Source organism: Antennarius striatus, chromosome 4, assembly GCF_040054535.1.
Source record: "Antennarius striatus isolate MH-2024 chromosome 4, ASM4005453v1, whole genome shotgun sequence".
Lineage (NCBI taxonomy): Eukaryota > Metazoa > Chordata > Actinopteri > Lophiiformes > Antennariidae > Antennarius > Antennarius striatus.
The window spans coordinates 18,136,816-18,158,669 of NC_090779.1; the positions used below are offsets into that span (position 1 = coordinate 18,136,816).

Below are 21,854 nucleotides of genomic sequence, written 5' to 3' on the forward strand. Positions count from 1 at the left end.
GACATTCAACATCTCTCAGCCTCCGCCTGTGTAGCCCTCTCCACAGCGGGTGGAGGGCAGATAGAGAGGGGCGATGGCCGCCGATGGAGAATACGCGGAATCTGTGGGTCGGTACCGCTCCGAGTTGGAGCGGCTCGCACAGGAACTGGCAGAGGCGAACCGAGAGAAGATCAGGGCTGCGGAGTGCGGCTTGGTGGTCCTGGAGGAGAACCAGGCTCTGAAGCAGAAGTATGTGGAGCTGGAGACCGAGCAGGAGACTCTGAGGAAGGAGTTGGAACAATTACAGGAGGTAAGAGGAACTGGTTCGGCTGTAGTCCAGGTGTGTGTGTGTGTGTGTGTGTGTGTGTGTGTGTGTGTGTGTGTGTGTGTGTGTGTGTGTGTGTGTGTGTGTGTGTGTGTGTGTGTGTGTGTGTCTGTGTGTGTGTCTGTGTGTGTGTGTGTGTGTGTGTGTGTGTGTGATCGGCTGCAGCAGGATGTCCGAACCACGCGTGCAATGATTTGTCACGTTAAAACGCACCCTGCAGGTGTAATTGAAGAGTGAGGTGTTCAGGCCAGCAGGGGGCGTTGTGAAGAAGAACAGTCTAAAACTACATTATTTAGATTTTATTTAATTGAAACTATTGTGAATTTGGCACTGCGTTGCGCATGTTTAGGTCTTTGAAATCAATTAAAACTGTTTTTTAAAAAATGAGTAAGTGATGTTTCTGTGCGGGTGACGTCACGGGTCATTTATATTGCAAGCTCACAATCCTGCAAGAACACAATAGCACCCCGCAGCTTCAAGTTACATTGTTCTATGGCTGTGCATAGTTTCAGTGTTCAGTCTTTTATTTCTTTAAGTACTTTTTGCTGTAACTAAATAATTTCTCACAACCCTCTAACTGAATTTGAAGAGTTGTCTGCTGCAGTCTGTGTGGTGACTGTTGTCTATTGATTTAGATGTCAAGGTGAGGTTCTTTGTAAAGTGCATGGAGGTGAATCAAGACTTAAACTACTCTCAGAAAGGCTTGAATGAAATCTTTGAGGAAGAATCATTAGGTTTCAGTGATTTGGATTTACAAAAGTTTCATTAGCAAGATGTTTTTTCTTGAACAGCCTTTAAACTAACAATGATGCCAAAGTGCTATCATATTCTAGGGGTAGATTTTCATGGTTATAAAGTTAAATAAGGTTCAAACTATCATGGTATTGTAATTTTAGATGCAGTGACATAACTGGGAAATTGAACTGCCTTAGCTGAAGTTTGCGCTGTGTCTCATTTGTTGATGCTTTACAAGTCTTGCAGTTGACAGCTTTAAAAGGCCACGTATCAAAGATTTATGGTGGAGGAAAGTGTTGTGTGCCACAATCCGAACAACGTTCATACATTTAGTCAGTACTATATGCATGTATATAACAGCAAGACGTGGATGCTGGAAGGACTACACAGCTGACGGTCACATTTTAGAACTCTGCAGAACTAAAGGCTACAATCAGTGTTTGTTATGTTGTTCAAAACTGGACCTGCTTATTGTGAAACTCACAATAAGCAGGCACAACCAGTAATAAAAAAATCCTGTACGGTTCTGAAGGTAAAATAACATTTCAATTGACAGAATTAAAAAAAACAATCCAAAAAGGAAACCCCACACAGACATAATTTACAGTGAAAATCACACCTGTCAAAGACGACAAAAAGACAAAGAAGTGCACAACGTAAATACAGACAGGTGATGAGACAAAGGTGGAGACAACTAGGCACTCACAGTGGAGAAAAGATAGAACCACAAGACATTAAAATTATGGAAACAATGACAATCAGCTGGTTGATCAGTAGAAAATCAATACTTTTTTTTGTTAATTTATCATTTAATCATTTAAAGCTGTCAAAAACAAAAAATGCCAGGCTCTCAATTATAAAGATTTTTAAAGTTATTGGTCATTTAATAAAGTACATTTGACATTTACAAGCCAAAGAAATCATGTTGCATTTGCTTCATGGATATTGAAATGCAGATTGATGAATAATTGTAATTAGTCATAAAATTTGAATTAATTTCCTTTTTTCTATATAGAAATACAGTACGGTATGTTTGATCATTTAAAAAAAAATCATCCATTCAAAGGTTTTTCTGCTACAATTAACTCCATCCCACAAAGTGCAGGCCTTATTTAATAATATGTAAATCAAACTTTCTTTTGTTGGACTTCAGTTATATTTAGTTTTGACTTGCATTCAAAGTGTGATGATCTCTGTGCAGATTACAGTAAGAAGTTGAATTGAAGAGACAGAATGATCGAGCCGGCACCACAGCAACTGTCCAACTGATGCCATGCACATGGATTATTGGATGACATGGAAGAAGATGATGAAATGGAAAGGGATAAAAATGGAGACTTAAAATCAAATAGATGATGAAAAATGTGATTTTAGAAGGAACGAAACACGAGGCAAAGTCTATACCAGGTGCTGCATCTTTTTGCCTGGTCTGTTAATTCTCCGTTTTGATTTTAATTTGATTTAATTAGCACTAGAAATATCAGATTAAATGATACAGCTGCAACCCCTTCACGATTTGTCATCCATTATCCTACCTGCCTGTCTGTTCATCCAAAAGAGAGAGTTTCCGAAGATAGCATTGCTTTCACTTCCAAAAATGTTTTTGGTGCCTGTTTGTCTGTCTCACAGCTTTATGAATATGAGACTGAATGGAAGAGTCAGACTTACCATTAACTCCACATCAGCAGGGCTGCACTATAAAATGGGACCAAAACGTCACGTGGAATTAAGGTTTTTACTGGAATTTAGCAGCGTAAATTAAATTAAATTATTATCAACGCTGTAATTCTGTGTTTCAGGTTTCAACTGACACGATCAGGCACTTCCATAAACTAGCAATCCCAATTTTTTTAAGAACTATTTTACACACCTCAGAATAATCATATAATAAAATATAAAGGTAAAAGGTACCATTTTCTTATTTACATGAATATGGATGGATGGATGGATGGATGGATGGATGGATGTGGAAACGACCATGTTTAATATAAGCTTTATCTCCTTTAACTCCTACATTATCACTAAAATGAAATCCAACCATTTCTCTGTCTATGTGTGTGTGTGTCTATGTGTGTGTGTGTGTGTGTGTGTGTGTGTGTGTGTGTGTGTGTGTGTGTGTGTGTGTGTGTGTGTGTGTGTGATGGGGAGCTCCCCAGCTGATGACTACTACAGTTCTACTTCATCAGGGCCATGTATTTTATGTTTTAATTTCTATTTATTTAGTACTATATTCTCAAAGAAATACTCCATGTGTCTATGTGTCACTTTGCTGAAGCAGAAATAGGATGCCAGGAGAGCGTCTTGCCTCTAAAAAGCAGGGCGTGTTCTGGTGTCCTGTCCTCACTACATTTTCCCTTGAGCCAGCTCCTCCGCTCAGCTTCTCTCCCCGTCTTTCTATCCGCCTACCGACCCAATCGCTCTCTTTTTCCTAGTGTGTGCATGTACTGTATGTCTCTGGATAGCTGCCTAAGCACTGACGGAGACACCATTACCCCCCTGGTTTGGGCTTGTTAGTGCTGTCTCTGGGCAGATCAACCTCCAACAGGACACAGCAGGAGGCGAAAGGAAGAGGGTGCCAGCACGGCAGATTATGAACAGCAGCGTGTTCGAACGGCTCACAATGATGTTGTCATCACACTGTGGTCAGATGTCGATCTTCATATTTCTGTTATTAAATTAAATTCTTTTTTTCAATTGCCCTGTGATCACTAATTTGTAGGTTTGTTTCTTGAATATACCACATAAAGTAAAATGTCATTTTCACATCTGTACAACTCATTGGTCTGATGAGGAGGGTGAAATTTATTTCAACGGCTGTCAGAACCTGTTTTTTAGCTCTCTTGAAGTCCGCAGATGAATTGACACTTCTGTTAAGTTGAGAACATACAAATCCTGGGTTTGCTTTGGTATCAAGGCCTTGGGTACAGAAAGATGTCAAAAGAAATCTTATTCAGACTTTTCACTGAAGGCAACTGGAAATATTTCAAAGAAAGCGTCTGTTACGATTCATCGGGTCTGCAGGAAGTCTGCAGACTCAAACCTGTGATTGTGTTTCTAGAAGCTGTGTAGTTATCCCTGGCCTTTACACTGCAAAGTCTTTTTCACACATACGTAGAACTTAAAACAACAGTAAACGTGGCTTTTATTCCTCAACATAAAAGTGATGGAGGATGTAGTCATCTGTGTTTCCATTCCTCCATCGTCCAACTTTAAACCAGCTTCACCAAAATTTTACAAAGAAAGCAAGAAGTTTGACTTTTGGATGTGTATTTTTTTTGTTGAAGTACAATGATTTTTAAAGTGACTCTGAAGGTTGGTCAACAGAACAAATGACTCTTGTAGACTTGCCCCTGAAGATTGTGTTGTCTTCAGATGACTCTGTTTATAGCAGAAATGCTATTTTATTTACTGTGTGTGCAAAACACAATAATTAATCTCTTTTGTGTAAAGTTAACATCAATGTCTGGCTTATTCAGGCCTTTGTGATAAAGTTTCTAACCAATGTAGTGAAGAGAGTGGGTATCGATCTTCTCAAACAGCATAAATCTATAGAAATAGCAACTATTAAATCAGATAAACTATAATTATCATAATAAATGTGTGTCTCATATGACGAAGTATGGTATAATAATACTTTTTCTGGTGTTGACCTGTCAAAATCACAAATAGCAGCACATAACCAGAGTATATTAGTATGTCAGGGCTTCCAATTTAACAACAAAATAAATCAGTGATGGCTATAGATCTGTTGCACCTCAGGAGGGAGGAGGGAGTTTGTTTCCCTATCCCGTCCTTCTTCTCCTGTTTTCTCCTCTTCTAGATTAGCTGGGCTTTGAAAGAAGGCAGTAAACATGGATGGAGGGCTTGAATCAATATGTCATGAGATGATGTTCCTTCTTTCGGTTCCATTAGCCCACCATCCCCCTCTTGGTCTCCTGTGGCTCTTGCCCCAGTCCATCCTCTACTATGATCCCTCCATGGAGTGAAATGAGAATTGTGCATAGATTTCTATTCTGTGTGGGGGACAATATCTGCATGATATGCGTTGCAAAAATCAGTGCATGATTTATTTTTCCATTAGATTCTATTGAATTTCTTCATATCAGGACACTTGCGTAATATTGACATGTCCAAAGCTCTGTCAGCACATGGATTCAAAAAAAGGCAGCCTTTAAGAGTTAACCAAGGTTATCTCAAGTGTAGTCGCCCATATCGTTCACTTGGTTTAACTGTTTGGAGGAAAGGATTTCTCTGCCACAGGTTTGCTACTGTTGACCTTTGACTCCTTCAACAGGATCAGGGATGAAGTGTTTTTTGTCCTCTGGTGTTTGGTATTGTCCACTTGGTGCACGGATGTTTGGTTTTTTTTTCAGGACCAGAAGGGACCCTTTTCCTCCATGCATGTGGTCTTTCCCCCTTTGTTTTCTGTCCTTCATCTAAATGCATGCAGGAGAGTCGGTGTTGGAGTGGGGGTCAGGTGTGGATGTTGTGATTGAGATCAGAGAGGATAAAGTGTTACTGAGTCTGCATTTGTTATTTCACTTTATGGTGTGATGGAGGGAAACAATAGAGAAAATGAAAACTTGACCACATCGAAAGATTTAGAAACAGCTCCTAAAAAAAGATTGAATGATTTTGCTATTATTTAAACCTGACCCTTGTTTTTGTCTTTTACCTCAGTATCTCTCATCTAATGATCCTCAGATGGGCTGAATGTGAGCACCTTATCCAGCCATGCATATTTTCACCCCAAAGATCATTTTTGGTGCAGTGAAATCCAGCCCTTGTAAGATGAAGAGGGAATGGGACCCTGCATGCAGGCTGCTGTATTGATTAGTGGTCAGCTGAAGCTATGTGTGCTGCAAACTGCAAAAAGCAGCTTGTCCTCTCTGGAAAACATTTTTTGCAACTCAGTGGTCTTCATTGTGTGACTAAGAATTGTACTTGTAGCATTTATTCCCTTTTTTATTGCTATTGTGAAAGGCTCTCATCTCAAAGCAACGACAACTACTTATGTTTATCTCTTTCCATTGTGTCTAGACGAAGTAATTTAGTGTCAACTCAAGTCTTATCATCCCCACATGCTGGCAGAAGAGGAGGCTTGGGCCATTATATTCCGAAATGATTCAGAGTTACTACAAGCATGATCTTCTATATTCTCTACATATCACTCATCATCATAGGGCACATACACAAAAATCTGGGTCAGATGGTCTCCATCACGGAAGTCCTTTCAGGGAATGTTTTGGATTAAACACATGTAAAATCACTTGAACTCATCCTCCAAGATGATTAACTGTTATGAAATATCATACAGACACTCATGCTCACCAGAGGGTGAACACTAATAATAATAATTTTTAATGCTTTTTCTTGCAGTGTCAGTAGTATCCTTGCTTTTATTTATCAAAGTGAAATATACAGCCCAACTTCCATGGACTTATGTGTAACCATAATGCAGTCTCACCTTTTGCACCACCAGGGATGAATTACCCCTGAGGATAAACTGCAAAAATGTACAAAAAACAAAAATTCCCAACAATTCTCTCTGTTCTTTGTGTTTTGCACAAATTAGCAAATATTATCATGCTACCATACAATAACATCTTGAACATGTGCTGGATTAAATATTGCTCTTGACTTCACCTGTGCAGCGCAAGGAATCCCACAGGTCGGTGGGTGTGGCTGCACAAAGTCCCCAGATGTCCCCAAAGGCCCTTGTTTGCTATTACCAGGAGAGTTGGTGTGTATGAGTAGACCTTCCATTGTTGTTATCTGGTTTGTCTGAGGTCCCTTTATAAAGAGGGAGCCACTACAGACAGAGAGAGGAGGCAATCGCTTTAAATCAGTTGAATCTTTCTTTCTCTCTCTCTCTCTCTGTGAGAGTCTGGCTGCCTCTCTGAATGTGTCTCCTGGCACAAAGACAGAATACCGATCAGCCTGTGAGCTTTTGAACACCTCCTTATTTTTATTTCTCAATAATGTCCTCACTAATCTCTGCACACTCGTCCAGATGGTTTCTTTCCAACCCTTGCCAAAAAGGTACTGTGTTTCCCAGTTTTTGGAGAGGTTAGGCATAGCCTGAGGAATAAGACATTAGATTCTATCCCTTATTCCATTTATTTCTAATCTCCTTTCCTCTTTTTTCTTAATTCTGTATTCACTAGTCTTGGTTTTAATTTAACTTATGTTTTGCAACGGAGCAACTCTAACAAAAAGACCGTGGGAATTAATAAAGGAATCTGATTCTGATTGAAGTGCTTTTAATGGATGCCACTGGTAGGATTCCTTCACGGTGGAGTCATTTTATTAGGGTGAAGCTGTCATGGGATTGTTGCATTTTTTACAATGGCATAATGTGGAAACTGGGCTAGCTCAGCAGAGGTGTGTGTTCCCTTTTATCTTCGATCCTTTGTCCCATTAGAAAGACGAAGGGATGAGAGACCATAAGGAAGAGGCAGAGATATGGCACAGAGGCAGACTGGGTCGATCTGCACACTCCCCACATTAGCACTCCACTTTAACTTCACCCCTGGCAATTCTCTGAACCATCCAATGACTGAGGAGACTTAGTACTTAGTTAAAGATCGTAATGAAAATGGTATAGAGGGCAAAACCACTTTATGGATCCTGGACAAGAAAGGATGAAAACATTCATGTGAAAACATTCTGCCTTCAAGAGATCAGGCAAGATTTAAGATTAGTGAGAGTGAAATTGTGAATGTGGTTATTTCCACTCTTAATCTAGACTAAGGAATATGATCAGGCCTGTTTGTTTGAGCAGGTCAGTGTTAATGGCTCCTGTTACCTCCTCCATGAATCACTCCCTGAGGGTGAGGATTTATCTAGGACGCACATTAAACATAACAGAGTAGATAAAAATGTCTTTGAGCCTTAAAATGCTCATGAGACAAAAAAAGGCATGGAAATATGTCAACAAAAGCTTTAGGAAATTGCGATTGACATTTCATTGGCTATAAAAGATCTGTTAAATCCAAAATATAAAGTTAGAACTATCCAACCCTATATCTTTCTAGTCTGTATAGTCAGAAGATGCTCTGCAGTGAAGCTTTGTCTCATCCTTCTCACTCTTGCTTTTCATTTTTTCCCTTCCGGCCTGATGGCGCTTGTTCCCTGTGCAAATGAATGGCTGGAGTCAGGGATGAATACCAGCTAAGTGCATGTAGGAATGTGTGTGTGTGTGTGTGTGTGTGCGTGCGTGCGTGCGTGCGTGTGTGTGTGTTTAATTCAAGCACAAATAAATGTCTTATTTTCTAAAATGACTCGTGCCTTAAACACACACGTCAATTTTAATCAGGGTTTAAAACATTAAGTTGAACAAAGGACACAACGGTACATTTTGTACGCATGAAGAGTGTTTTATTTTTAATTTTCTAATACCTCATCGTCAGTTGTAAATGTGAATAATAGGTAGCAGGGCTGACCTCCACTTTTGTAATTACCCAGCTTCCACTCACATGTGAAAATGTGCTTGTGTGTTTTTATATAGGGCAGATCTCTTGACGTGGCACTTTTCCCCCGTTTACATGAGGACGTTTATTGTCCTTGTTAGAGGGTAAAGCGTGCCAGCGTCACATTTCTCATAAACCTTTTTTAGTGGCTCATCGTGGGTGTGGCTGCTCAGTGCGTCGGAGTTTCTTTAGGACATTAATTCACTAAAAGAAAACATTTTTAACACTCTGATTGGGTGTTCCAGTAAACCTAACCCAACATGAAAGTGATGCCCATTTCAGAAACTGAAGGGGAAATTGTGTTTTCATCGCGGCTTGTCAACATTTTCCTGGAAATAAACAACTGTTACAGGAAGTCTGCATCACAAACAAGAGGTGTGGACTTTATGGAAAGCGTTTTAGTAATCAGGAAGGATCTAAAAAAAGACTGTGAGGAGTCAGTATCTCTCTCTCTCTATCTCTCTCTCTATCTCTATCTCTATCTCTCTCTCTCTCTCTCTCTCTCTCTCTCTCTCTCTCTCTCTCTCTCTCTCTCTCTCTCTCTCTCTCTCTCTATCTATCTATCTTGCTCTCTCCATGGTCCTGAAGTCCCTGATACAATTGGCTGTTTTTTCCTATTTCGTAATTTCATCTTTTAATTTTATATACTGATTTTAATCCCCGAGAGGAAATTAATGGTACACTCCAGTTAGTTGAATGAATCATGCATATATGTGTTTGTACAGGTCCTGTACAAACTGACACCTCCCACTGTCAGCTCACACTCCGGGTGTTTTTTGGGCAGGAGCAGGAATCGAACCGCCGATCTTGGTTCATTGGATGACCCACGCTAGCCACTGCTGCTGAGCGTGTGTGTGAGTGTGTGTGTGTCTGTGTATAACATGACAACCCAACCCCGTTTTCTTTTCTCCCCAACTTATCAGGCATCTGCCTTTCATTTCTGGCTCCACAGTCATTCAGAAAAATACGGTAATGATTTTTTAAATATATATTTAATTTATACGTATATATGTATATACATTTTTTTTATTCCTGCTGAGGTTTGTGTGTTTATCCTGTAGCCCATGAACGTCTGGTGGAGATTCATTTCATTATTCAGTTTAAAAACAGACTCCTGCTGTAAACACACCAACACACGTGATCCCAAACCCACAGGTCGTCCCCTGACTCCTCATTAGGATCAGCAGCAGGAGGGCGGGGATGCACACACTCCTCTCCTCACACTAGTGAAGCGGTGGGTTTGCTCCCTCTGTCTGGCCCTCTTGCTATGGCCCCAGGGATGAGTTTCTTTGGAGGGGCCCTCTCTCTTTTGTGTGGACTTGATGCACAGCGCAACAGAAGGCCGAGGAGCCTCAAGGTTGAATGGGTTAGAGGTTGTTTTTTTGTGTTTTTTTTTGTTTTTTCAACCCACAAAACTGAGCAGGCAGCCAATCAGGGAATCCATATTATTATCACCAGGAAACGTCTTAAACTAATCTCTCACAAAGCTTTTCACTGGTTACTCCGCCTGGAATAAACGTGCCATGATTTACAATTAGGACGCAGGTACCGGGCGAATGCAAATCACATCAGTAATAATAAGATAGGCAGTGTTGTCATTGTCATTCGTGTCATTAGCCTAAAAACAAAGAGCTGTCACAGTGTTTATTTTTAGTCCACCCACCAGCATCGATGGTGCAACAGCATCATCAGGTCAAGAGCATGCTGTGCACCATTGCATATAAATGCTAAGCCGCAGCAATAAGAGTCACCCAGTGTGATTCCCTGGAAGGGAAGCAGCAGGCAGATAGAGCTAGTATGGAAGAGTATGGCGCAGCTCATTGAGGAGGGTTGCTATGACGCCATGAGGAGACAGAGTTGTTGCTGAGAAATTTCCTGCAACCAGCGCAACATCACCTGTCTGTGTGTTCAAGTGGGATTCATCCCTGCTAAATACTGAATGATTTATTTCCATAGAGCTGTCAGAAGGCTGCATTAACTACTTTTTTTTTTTTCAAAGTTCTGTGGTAGAGTTTTATTCAAGACTGAGCCAGGTCAGCTGTTTTTGTGCTAGGCTAAGCTAACCAGCAGAACCAATTATGTTTAGCCCACAGACCTGAGAGTGGATTCCAACTTATCATCTGGACCTTCAGCGATCTGACCCTCCTAAATGTTAATTTGATGTAGTGTTGGTGAGTTCTGCATATATTCCCAAATCTAAGTTGTTGTTGTTTTTTTTTAAAAAAAAAAAAGGAAAAAGAAACTCAGGTATCATAGTGTCAGTAAGAATAAACACCAGCCCTCACCCAGCCTCTTCCTCCTTTAGACATGGATTCTGTGGATCCAGATTTTTCTGATGCTGTGAGGTCTGATCTGACTTCAACAGCCTCTCATCTGAGGCAACAATAGGAGCTCATTCAGTCACATTGTGCTTAGAATTAATCACCTATGTTGTTTCTGAGGCCCTCTGTGGTGATTCCCCACCCCCCTCCTGAACCCCCGAGAGAAAGAGAGAGGGCACGGTGAACAAGGGCATCAACAGAGGAGAACATTTCTGCTACTTACAAAGCAAATTTTTGAGGACAGTGTTTGTAGTTGAATGTGTGTTTACTGACTGATGATTACTATTTGTGTTGTTATTCACATGAGAAACAAAAGGGTTTGTTAGGGTTTGTCTACGAGAGCCATCATGAGTCATGGATGACTAGGGCTTTACTTACCTGGTTTGAAATACGTGGAGGATTGTGTATGTATCCTCGTATCCTTGTTATTTATTCGAACAGCTTGAGCTGCCTGCTGTCGCTGTTGTTGAAATGTAACAAGCACTACATCGTTCATTAAAAAGTTATTTCTCAATCACTTAATTGCAATAGAAAACACATCTCTGCAGTATGACTAAGCATCACGACGGCCTGTTTCGTCTCTGCCACTGTTCTATATATTGTTAATATATTATATTGTGAATGTAAGAAATGAGAAACTTAAATATATTAAATGCACGCTGCACGCTTCACCTCCATGTTCATGAATCAAGGAGAAAATAGAAATGTGAAAAATGACTGGGAGGAAACACTAGCTGCACGCTGGAGTTCGTCTCCTCCAAATGATGGATACAGGTACCTGATAAATTCATCTTCAATAGAGAAAATGTTATTATGTCAGGTTTGAATAATTATTTGTAATCTAATAGTCCTGAGGGCCATAATATATGACTCCTGTATGATCTGGTCTGGGTTAATAAGACCTAATTAACCATACAGGGTTCATTCTTAGTAGGTTCCTTTTGCGATTGTGAGCCGTAAAGGAATTTTTCCGCTGATTGAGAAACGTAAAGATAGTTCTAATATTTATCAAACCTCTCAGACAGCTGCTCCATGTTTGAAGTGCAGGTCATTAAACATCTCTGGAAACCTTGTAAAAAATTCTCCACATTACACCCATGTAAAATATATGTTTCTAATTTAACCTCAGTTATTAAATTTAACTTGTCTTTTCTTGCAGCTGCGCTTTGTCACTGTAGGTCTACAGTGGAATGTCTGATTTGCTTTTGATGTATGCTCTGATTTTCTCCATCAATCCTTGGCTCCTTTATCACGCTAAAGCAGCGCTCAGGGAAGCAGGAACAGTGTGTGTATTGATCACAGTCACACGTCATCCCACATAGAGGGGCATCAGGTATCGTCTAGAGGGCTACGCCCCGAAAATATGCTGTCGGTGCTCAAAAATAGAGTAGAACTACGCCTAGTGACTTCACTGTGGAAGATGCTTTAGATTTACTCTACATGTAAGGATTTCCAAGTGTTTATTACTTTGCATTGCTGACCATCTCTCCTTTCTTCTTTCTTCTTCTTCTTCCCCAGGCGTTCGGCCAAGCTTACACCAACCAGCGTAAAGTGGCAGAAGATGGAGAGACCAATGAGGAGACGTTGCTGCAGGAGTCGGCCTGTAAGGAGGCCTACTACGTAGGCCGCCTGCTGGAGCTTCAGACGGAGGTGACGTTAAGCCGTTCGGTGGCGTCCAACGCCCAGGCTGAAAACGAGAGGCTCAATGCGGTCGTGCAGGAGCTGCGAGAGGTGAGCGTGTGTTTATTCCTTCAGGCTACACGATCAATGAAAGAATGTACCTGTACGTTGAAGAGTAGTCAAAGATCACTTCATCTGAGTCCGGATCTCATGCGCTCATTTCAGTTGTATTAAACATATCCAGTTTTTCTTCACTTTTGTGACAAAACAAGGAAACAAAATGCAATGTGGATACTGAAATCTAGGTCAACATAACATTTAGATGGTACAGTATATTATTCTGAATTATTAATAACTGTATACTGTATTGACTTTGTGGTGTACTGTCAAATTGATGATCTCATTATTGTAGCCGGCTGTTACCCACAGTCGTATTTATTTTACTCTGACCTACATTAGAACACTGTTAAATGACAAAGGTCATGGTGACCCCTGCGTACATGCAAAGCATTCGTGCATTCATAGATGTCTGTGGCCACTGTGTCAGGCAGGGCAGCAGTTCAAGTGAGGGTCAGACACTGCAGCCACGACCTTCATTGTGGGGGGCAAATCCGGTGCTAAGCTGGGGAATAAGTGAAATGTCCTGAGCTCGGCACAAGTGTGAGCCAGCCCTACACCCACAGGACACACACTCACTATATTCTCTATCTATATTCATCAGGGAGTGTCGTGAGGCTGAGTCTGCATGTATTACTTTCTGAGCATGTCAGATGCACGTCACATATTACATGGGTAATATTCACTAAGACAAGATAATCCACTTTATGGAGCATTTTTATCATCATCCCTATTTTTGTTTTTTCAGCAGAATTTAAAATATATTCATGACGAGCTGTCCTTGTTCATGTACAGGCCTGTCACTCATTTGCATCATGATGACTGCTCTTTGATGATGTGTTCATTAAGTGGCTTTAGCCTCATCAGCATACCTAAAACTCTAACATGTACAAGAGTCACCTTTCTCATCATGAGTAGCAGCTTCTTTTGTCACAGGTCTCATTTAAGCAGAATTTTCCTCTAAGTTCTGTAAGAAGATCATTTTAAGACATACACAGATGCACTGAGAAGAACAAACAGACCATAATTCCCAGTCTTTATTTATCCACCATTGTGTTTTGGGGTTTTTTTTGCATCTCTTCCTCTTTGCCACAGCAGCGGTGTTCTTTATGAATGAACACAGGATGGCATGGTGAATCCAGTGAAGCTGTCACAGTCACAGTCTGTTCCCTGAACTGCAGGTCGAGGGGTGACTCACCCAGCCGTGCCCCAGGGCGGGATCGCCGCCGGCAAAGTGGGTCAGTCGTACTGCCCCCGACCCCAGCCGCTGTAGCCCCTGATGAGCCACTTCTCTATGGAGCCCTGTTGAATGATAATTGGCTCTTAATGCGGTGCAGTTCATGCCCAGCTTAGTGTAATTCCCTGTATTGACATGAACATGTAATCGGACGACGTGAATTTACAGAGCGACGCAGTTAGTAAAGCAGAATTCAGTAGGATTTATTATGTTTATGTGATTTGTTCTGCATTGTTTTCTTCATCAAGAATGTTTAGAGCAGCGGTAGAAGCCTTCGATGTTCTCTTCTTTCGCTTCAGGATCATAGTAGCTGCTGTCGACTGATGTTTAAATCAAAAGGGTCAGGGTATCATTGTGGCCTTTACTTTCAGTCCAGTTGCCATTTCTAAGTGACATTCCTCCATTCCTGGACACACACACGCACGCGCACACACACATGCACACAGAGGTTCCTCATTGGTTTAAAGTACTAACAATGCAGTACGGTATGTATTCTGTATCTTCCTTCCCACTCACCAACTCCTGACACTATCACTAGGTCAGCACTTCTGCCATGTGCCCAGAAAGCTGCAGGAGAGCTGCAGGCAGTTCTGAGAAGCACACATGCACACAAAGACTTTTACATAATGTCAGTAAAAAATAACGCTTCAGCCCAGTAGCACTTTAAATGTTCTGTACATATTTAGTCACGTCTGCGCTCAAACAGGAGAACCTCATCCCCATTCTGCTTCTATTCCAATACATAGTTTTGTGAGCATGAATGATTTTGCTGTGATCTCAGGATATTTTTAATGCTGCCCCCTAATTTAATCAGATTGAGGGTTTTTGTGATAGGACTATTACTTATATAGTGGCTTTATCTGATATGACATCTGCCTGTGTTTCTGTCTGTGCCCAGCAGGTAACCTGGAAGAATGATCTGTCTGGGAGACAAAGTTCTGTTCTTATAAACTCAAAATAAATGATATTATTTGATCAACTTCATTTTCATTTTGCTGGAGAAGAGAAGTGTGTGCAGTATGAGGGGGATGAGACAGTGGACGTTTTAGTATGCAGGAGTAATCTTCTGTCAGTCAACATTATGAGACCACAGACATGGTTTCATCATAAGATGATGGGGGGGGGGGGGCTTTAAACTTGGCATAGATGTAAGTGAGGAACAGAATTTCAATTCTGTCCCTTCTTTCTCATCTCCTCCTTCTTTGCTCCAGAGTAACGAGAGGCTGGAGCTACAGAGGAGCAGGATGAGGGAGGAGATCAAGGAGTATAAGTTCAGAGAAACCAGGCTGCTTCAGGATTACACCGAGCTGGAAGAGGAGAACATCACTCTGCAGAAACTGGTGTCTACGCTCAAGCAGAGCCAGGTCAGCATGAAGACCTTCATAGTAGTGCTGTAGTAGATTAATAATGTTATTACAGTGCAGTATTTCAGTTACACATCCCTCAGTCAGATAATAAAAGTTCTGTCCCCGTCTGATCTCTCTCCTTCGACACAGGTGGAGTATGAGGGACTGAAACATGAAATCAAAGTTCTAGAGGAAGAGACGGTTCTCCTCAACAGCCAGCTGGAAGACGCCTTACGCCTCAAGGACATCTCTGAGGGTCAGCTGGAGGAAGCTCTGGATGCTCTTAAAAGTGAGCGTGAGCAAAAGAATAACCTGAGGAAGGAACTGGCCCACCACATCAGCCTGAGCGACAGCGTCTACGGAGCAGGGGCCCACCTGGCGCTCACTGTCACTGGCGTTGAGGGCCTCAAGTTCCCCGAGGACACCAACGGAACCAACGGCAGCAACGGCAGCACCGTCCCCGCTGCCAACAGCAACCACGAAGACAGCAACCGATGCAATGGCCACGTACACACGAGCGCCGGTCTGACGAAGATGAACGGGGAATACCGACCAGGTCGCAAAGGAGAAGGCCTGCACCCCGTGCCGGATCTGTTCAGTGAGCTCAACTTGTCGGAGATTCAGAAGCTCAAACAGCAGCTGCTGCAGGTGGGTCAGGAAGCAGGGTCAGTAAATCCCACGGTAAATCAGATCACCCATAATTTCCCTGAGAGAAATTATTAGTTGTCAGCTGGAAAGCACTTTGGAAAGCATTCTTTGTTCAGTGGTTTCACATTTGTATTTTATAGCCCTTTAAAGGTCACTGTCGGCACCAGTTCAGGAAGTTTTTTGCATTCCAACGTTAACATCAAAATAAATAGATTGATGAAACAAGTGAGACAGAGAATCAGATGCCTGATGAACATCGCCCCGGCCACAGTTTGCCATTGTTAATTTCAAAGAAATACAGTGACAGTTTGGGAACAAGAGAAAAAGAAGACCATGTACATTTCAAGCCCCCCTGTGAGCCAATAATCACTGCCCCGCCCTGACACCTCTCTACAGAGCCCTTACAAACTGACTGTGTTGACAACTTGAGTGGAATATTTGCTTTCATGTATAGTTTGTGGAAGAGATGATGCCAGATGATAGCAGAGAGAGACCAGCAGGAGAGACGGTCTGTAGGGAACCCAGACACAAACATTTTTAGGGAGCAGATGTTGATGAAAAGGAGAGTCTCTTTTCTCTTACAGCTCCTGTGCACACAGCAGGCATCCATACAGGGAGGAAGGCTTCCAGAATGTTGAGATAGAAATCACATAAGGATTATATTCATGCTAAAATCTAGTTAAATAATTACTGCACATTTTTTTTTGCTGTAGCTAAGCTCCTCCAGGGAATAGAAAAATAGATTAGCGTCTGCAACATTAGCAGCGTGTTTTTCGGCATAAACAGAATTAGACTCAATTAGAATCAATTTTTTTTTTCTAGGTGGGCATCAGTTATTGTTCATTTTTATGCAATCCCTTTAGTAGAAGACTGATCTGGAAACAACTGATTAAAAATATAAATTCAGTTCCAGTTGTTTTTGCCAGCAGCTCTATACACATCAGTTTGTACCTTGTTGATTGTAGACCTTTGCACAGTGTGAAATAAAGGTCAGTTGATATGATTCATTCTTGATGACTTGTGTTTGTTGACTTCCTGCCAAATAATGATGACTGTAGGATATATTGTTTTTATCTCTATTGGCAATGATCCATTCAATGAGTGCACACTGTACTGATTTTTTTTTGCCTAACTGAGTTCTGTTAGGTGTCCTCTGTGGCCTCTGAAGATTGCTGCTATTCAAATTTTACTGTGGGTAAATGTTTGACATCGGTCAATTTGTGTTTGTCTAAGTTGGTCGTCAATACTTGAAAGTCAGAAGCCTCATCTGTTCATGTACTAGCAGAAAGCACCAGTGCCAGAAATCATATAAAAACAAATTGAAACACGTAAAGAGATAAAAGTTAAAAGCTTCTTCTCGTTTAAAGTCCTATCCCTCTGTTCCACAGGTGGAGCGTGAGAAGACGGTGCTGCTCATGAACCTGCAGGAGTCTCAGACCCAGTTGCAGCACACGCAGGGCGCCTTGAGCGAGCAGAACGAGAAGGTCCACCGCCTCACGGAGCACGTCAACGCCATGAAATGTCTGAACGGAGACAAAGAGCTCGACGACCCGCAGCAGAGCGAGAAACCTGACGGCAGCTCATCATCTTCCCCAACCGGCGGTCGCCATGATCTGGACAGCAAAGGGTTCGAGATCCTGGAGTGTAAGTACAAGGTCGCCGTGACAGAGGTGATCGACCTGAAGGCGGAGCTCAAGGCCCTGAAGGAGAAGTACAACCAGGCTGTGGAGGGGCAGGGGGATGGCCACAGCGACGATAGTGTCCAAACACTGAATGAACAGGTTTGACATGTTTGCATGTACGTTCGTTTTCATTCCTGCACACATTTCTGTTTTGCATCCTGTGATATTACATCTTTGCTTTGTTTCTCAAGCAGGTAACGCATTTGGAGCGTAGCTATCGTGAGAGCCGGGAGAGGGTGGCGAGCCTGGAGGCGGAACTACGAGCAGCGGCGAGCACCGCCACGGAGAGTCAGGGTATGCTGAATGTCGCCCAGGATGAGCTGGTCACCTTCAGCGAGGAACTGGCGCAGCTTTACCACCACGTCTGTCTGTGCAACAACGAGACTCCCAACCGCGTCATGCTGGACTACTACCGCCAGAGCCGCAGCACTCGCGGCGGCAGCCTGAAAGGCTCGGATGACCATCGGGTTTTGCTCTCACCTCGCCTGGCACGGCGTCTGGCCGCGGTGTCCGCCTCCTGCTCGTCTGAGTCCTCACGCTGTCCCACGGACTCCCCATCCAAAGACAGCCGTCACAATGAGACGACAGCCAACTCAGGGGACTCTCCATCCTGCCATAGCAGCCCTTCTCGCCACTCCACCGGTTCCCCGGTCGTCAATGTCTCTCCCTGTCCGTCTCCCCTGCCCGCAGAGGTGGGCGGGGACCTACGGAAGGAGCCCATGAACATCTACAATCTGAACGCCATCATCAGAGACCAGATCAAACACCTCCAGAGGGCTGTGGATCGGTCGCTGCAGCTATCCAAGCAGAGGGCTGCCGCCAGGGAGCTGGCTCCCATGCTTGACAAGGACAAGGAGTTATGCATGGAGGAGATCCTGAAGCTGAAGTCCTTACTCAGCACCAAGAGAGAGCAGATAGCCACACTAAGGCTGGTGCTGAAAGCCAACAAGCAGGTAAAGCACACGTTCTGTCCCAATCAACTAAAAAAATGATTTTGTTACAAATCTGTCGAAATTACAGTCCAGAAGGATGCATTTGTGCCATAATAAAATATGTTCAATCATCAACATTACAGACAGCGGAGATTGCTCTGGCAAACTTGAAGAGCAAGTACGAGAATGAAAAGGCCATGGTGACGGAGACCATGATGAAGCTGAGGAATGAACTGAAGGCTCTGAAGGAAGACGCCGCCACATTCTCATCTCTCAGGGCCATGTTTGCTACGAGGTGAGAGGAGAAATATAAGCCCAACAGACATTTAAAAAAAAAGGCAAAAGTGTAATTATTACGTCAGAAATTTGTATGAAAGAACTCAACAGTTTTTGTGTTTCTTCCTTCTGTCTTGTCAATGTCACTGTAGATGTGATGAGTATGTTACCCAGCTGGACGAGATGCAGAGGCAGCTGGCAGCAGCAGAGGACGAGAAGAAGACTCTGAACTCCCTCCTCCGTATGGCCATCCAGCAGAAGCTGGCTTTGACTCAACGGTTAGAGGATCTGGAATTCGATCAAGAGCAGACCCACCGTGGCCGGAGCGCCAAAGTGCCCAAGATAAAAAGCAGCCCGCCCAAAGTAAGTCACACAGGCAGCCTCACAGCTTCTTCTTGCCCTAACGGACTTCAGGGATTCCTCCTTTACCACTAGGTTGAGTGAATATTGGATATTTTCTTTGAATGCTTTAATACCAGAATCTAAATTGCTTCTAACAAAATGTGACCTGGCCAGTAAAAAGTGTTGCAAAGTGAAAGCTAAGCAAAAACAAAATTGGACGCAGTCACTGCCTCAGGTTATAGTGACTGAGAGGACCTCCCTGTGGCCAATTCTAAGAATTACCATCCACGGTGCGTCAAAGTTATTACTAGAATATTGTTTTTCTAGACTATTTTTTTTAATGATTTCAAGTTGTAAATTATTTAAATAAATTATTATTATTTTTAGTAATTTTTGTTGCATGTCTGAAAATTCAATTTTGAAAATTAAACACAGAATAACTGAGCAATGAAACACATCCCTAAATCCTGTGTAGGTTTATTCACATGCGAAGCAGCTATATATATATGAACATAAAATTTTGATGACATTTTGAAAAAACAGCTTTCTAAATTTTAATATTCTTATAATGATATAATGCATCTATTACAGTGGTAACATTTCTTTGTTGCTGCACAAACAACCAGTCTGATATAAGAACCCTTGTAAGATTATAGACAGAAATGGATAGATAATTAGATAAAAAGTTCATTTTTGTCAGCATTAAGACCTCTAAAAGAATTAATGGATGCATTTGTGACTGTGCACAAATATACAGTTATTCCATTTTTCTTATTGTGAGATCAATAGCGGTTGTATCGTTGCACCCAGGGCATGTGATGCCACCATGGTGTCTGATTTCCCCATCTTATAAACTGCAGGTCATTTTTGCTGGTAAATGCTGGATATAATGTTACTATCATTAGAACAAGAAAACAACAAGAATATTAATCACGAGCCATTGATATGGCATAAATATTCCAAAAAAAGACCTTATCTCTATGCAGGAGAAAGTAAACCAGAATCTGCATCCATACCCAGATCATCCTTAAAACCTCATTGATTCTTCCTTTGACTGGTCATCTGCTTATTGTGTGTAGTGTAGTGAATCACGTTCATTTACTGTATCCCACAACTGACAAGACGACCTTCTCGTGATGTTCCCCTTTCCCTCCACTGGGTGGCAGTGTTAGATCACGTTTCCTTTCTCCTGTCTAATAACGTTGACCTCTCTCCATCTCCCATCCTACCTTAGATAGAGTATTAAAACATCATATAAAGATTCGGTTTTAAGTTGAACTCGTGTAAATGACGAGTGTAAACAGAACCTGGTATTGTGTTCACTTGGATTGTTCAGGGTCAGCTTCACTATAATTGTCTTGCTCTTTTTGCATGCTTAAAATCAGTATAATACTGAATTTTGGAAGTGTGTGTTTTTGTGTATATAGTGTCAAGGTGCTTTGTGTTTTCCCACCTCCAACGTCAACTATTATCCTGTTCCTGTCATTAGATGAGACTGATTTAGGATATTAAAAACATTCACCTTCAGATATTATTATGCAAATATTGATACATTTACTTAAAGCCAAATATTTTCTCTTCTTCCTCGCTTGTCCCTAAATTTCTCCTTCTAAACTCTCCTATTCATCTGCATTGTGAAACTGATTTCCTGAGGATAAAAAGTGCATGTCTCACCCGAGAGACACAGTATTGAACGAAAAATGAAGTTATGCAAAAATAATAACCTGCCCTGTGTTATTGTGACATGACTCTTGAAGTCGGTGCTCATAACATGGGAAGCAATGATGATCACATTGTCTCTGATGAAGCCATCCCCTATCTTTCCATCCATGTGTTGTCTGTCCTACTGTCTAACCCCGAGTGTCACCACCCTGTATATCTGTCTAATTTATCAGTTTCTTGTAGATTGTCAGCAGCCTGCTACCTCAGTACCGTCAGTCTCCCCACAACTAAGGCGAGGGAGAGCTTCCCTAGCTCGCAGGTAAAAACCAGGAGAACCTGCAAGATGTAGGCTCATAAAAATCTGTCTATCAGTCTGTCCACTCTCATTAGTGTAGTGGTAGTTATAGTTGCACATTTGCATCAATAAGTGATAAATGGTCCTGCATGCTCTTGAATCTCATTCATTAGATATGAACAGTGTGGCTGAGACCTTTATTTTGTTCTGCTAAACATCTCTCCTTGAGTAAAAGAGGTTTCTTTTTGATTTGCATGTACAGTTTGGCCTGTTTTATTAATTGGACAGTTTTAGTTGTAAATTTATTTTAGGAAAAACTTAAATCGAGTTTCAAATTCCAAGACCAACTTTGGATTCTCTCGTCATGGCAGACATTTTTATTTGCTATATCAGAAAAATCAGAAAATCCCCAGCAGCGATGATGAAAATGTAGCATTAAGTCATACAGGTTAGTTAGTAACTCTAAAATGTATTGCCATTAGTTACACCAGGCCAAGATGTTCCAGTTGTTCCTTTCCATGAGCGTTTTGATGATCACCCTCCCCAACCCTGTTTTGTTCTAATCACACATTTAAAATAAATCAATGCCAGATTATTTTTCTGTCGCCACATTTTGCGCTTTTTGTTGTTGGTTTGTTGTCACCTCTTCTGCAGCTCTTAGATTGTCTTTACTTCCTGATACTGATGCCATTCTCCCTTCTTTCTGCATTTTTTTTTACAGTCTTAATTTTTTGCCCGACTTCAAGGAACACCACCCTGTCCACTCCAGTAACAGCCTTCTCTCCTCTTGCAAACCTCAAAACTGTCTGGCCCAGCAACCCCAACGCCCGACACCTAACCCAGGCCCCAGGCCCTGGCCTCAGTA

The 21,854-nt window shown here is 41.9% G+C and overlaps 1 protein-coding gene across 3 annotated transcripts; it reads left to right on the forward strand.

Moving 5' to 3' along the window:
• Positions 1-15: 15 nt before the first annotated feature.
• bicd1a (bicaudal D homolog 1a) lies at positions 16-21,838 on the forward strand. Of its 3 annotated transcripts, none has more exons than XM_068312905.1 (10): positions 16-289; positions 12,351-12,563; positions 15,018-15,170; positions 15,303-15,800; positions 17,189-17,581; positions 17,674-18,435; positions 18,558-18,709; positions 18,843-19,053; positions 20,938-21,013; positions 21,711-21,838. In XM_068312905.1, exons 1-9 carry the CDS (start codon positions 74-76, stop codon positions 20,983-20,985), a joined length of 2,646 nt encoding a protein of 881 aa, XP_068169006.1. In that variant the 5' UTR covers positions 16-73; the 3' UTR covers positions 20,986-21,013; positions 21,711-21,838. The 3 variants fall into 3 exon arrangements, with proteins under 3 accessions (XP_068169006.1, XP_068169007.1, XP_068169008.1); XM_068312906.1 differs by having other exon boundaries at positions 17,677-18,435; XM_068312907.1 differs by lacking the exon at positions 20,938-21,013 and having other exon boundaries at positions 21,711-21,822.
• The last annotated feature ends 16 nt before the right edge of the window (positions 21,839-21,854 follow it).

What these genes read in the sequence shown, in the direction of transcription:
- bicd1a (XM_068312905.1), top strand. Translation starts at nt 74, where the DNA reads ATGGCCGCCGATGGAGAATACGCGGAATCTGTGGGTCGGTACCGCTCC. An exon ending in TCGTGCAGGAGCTGCGAGAG is followed by an intron (nt 12,564 to 15,017) that starts GTGAGCGTGTGT and finishes TCTTTGCTCCAG; the next exon opens with AGTAACGAGAGGCTGGAGCT. An exon ending in TGCTGAAAGCCAACAAGCAG is followed by an intron (nt 18,436 to 18,557) that starts GTAAAGCACACG and finishes TCAACATTACAG; the next exon opens with ACAGCGGAGATTGCTCTGGC.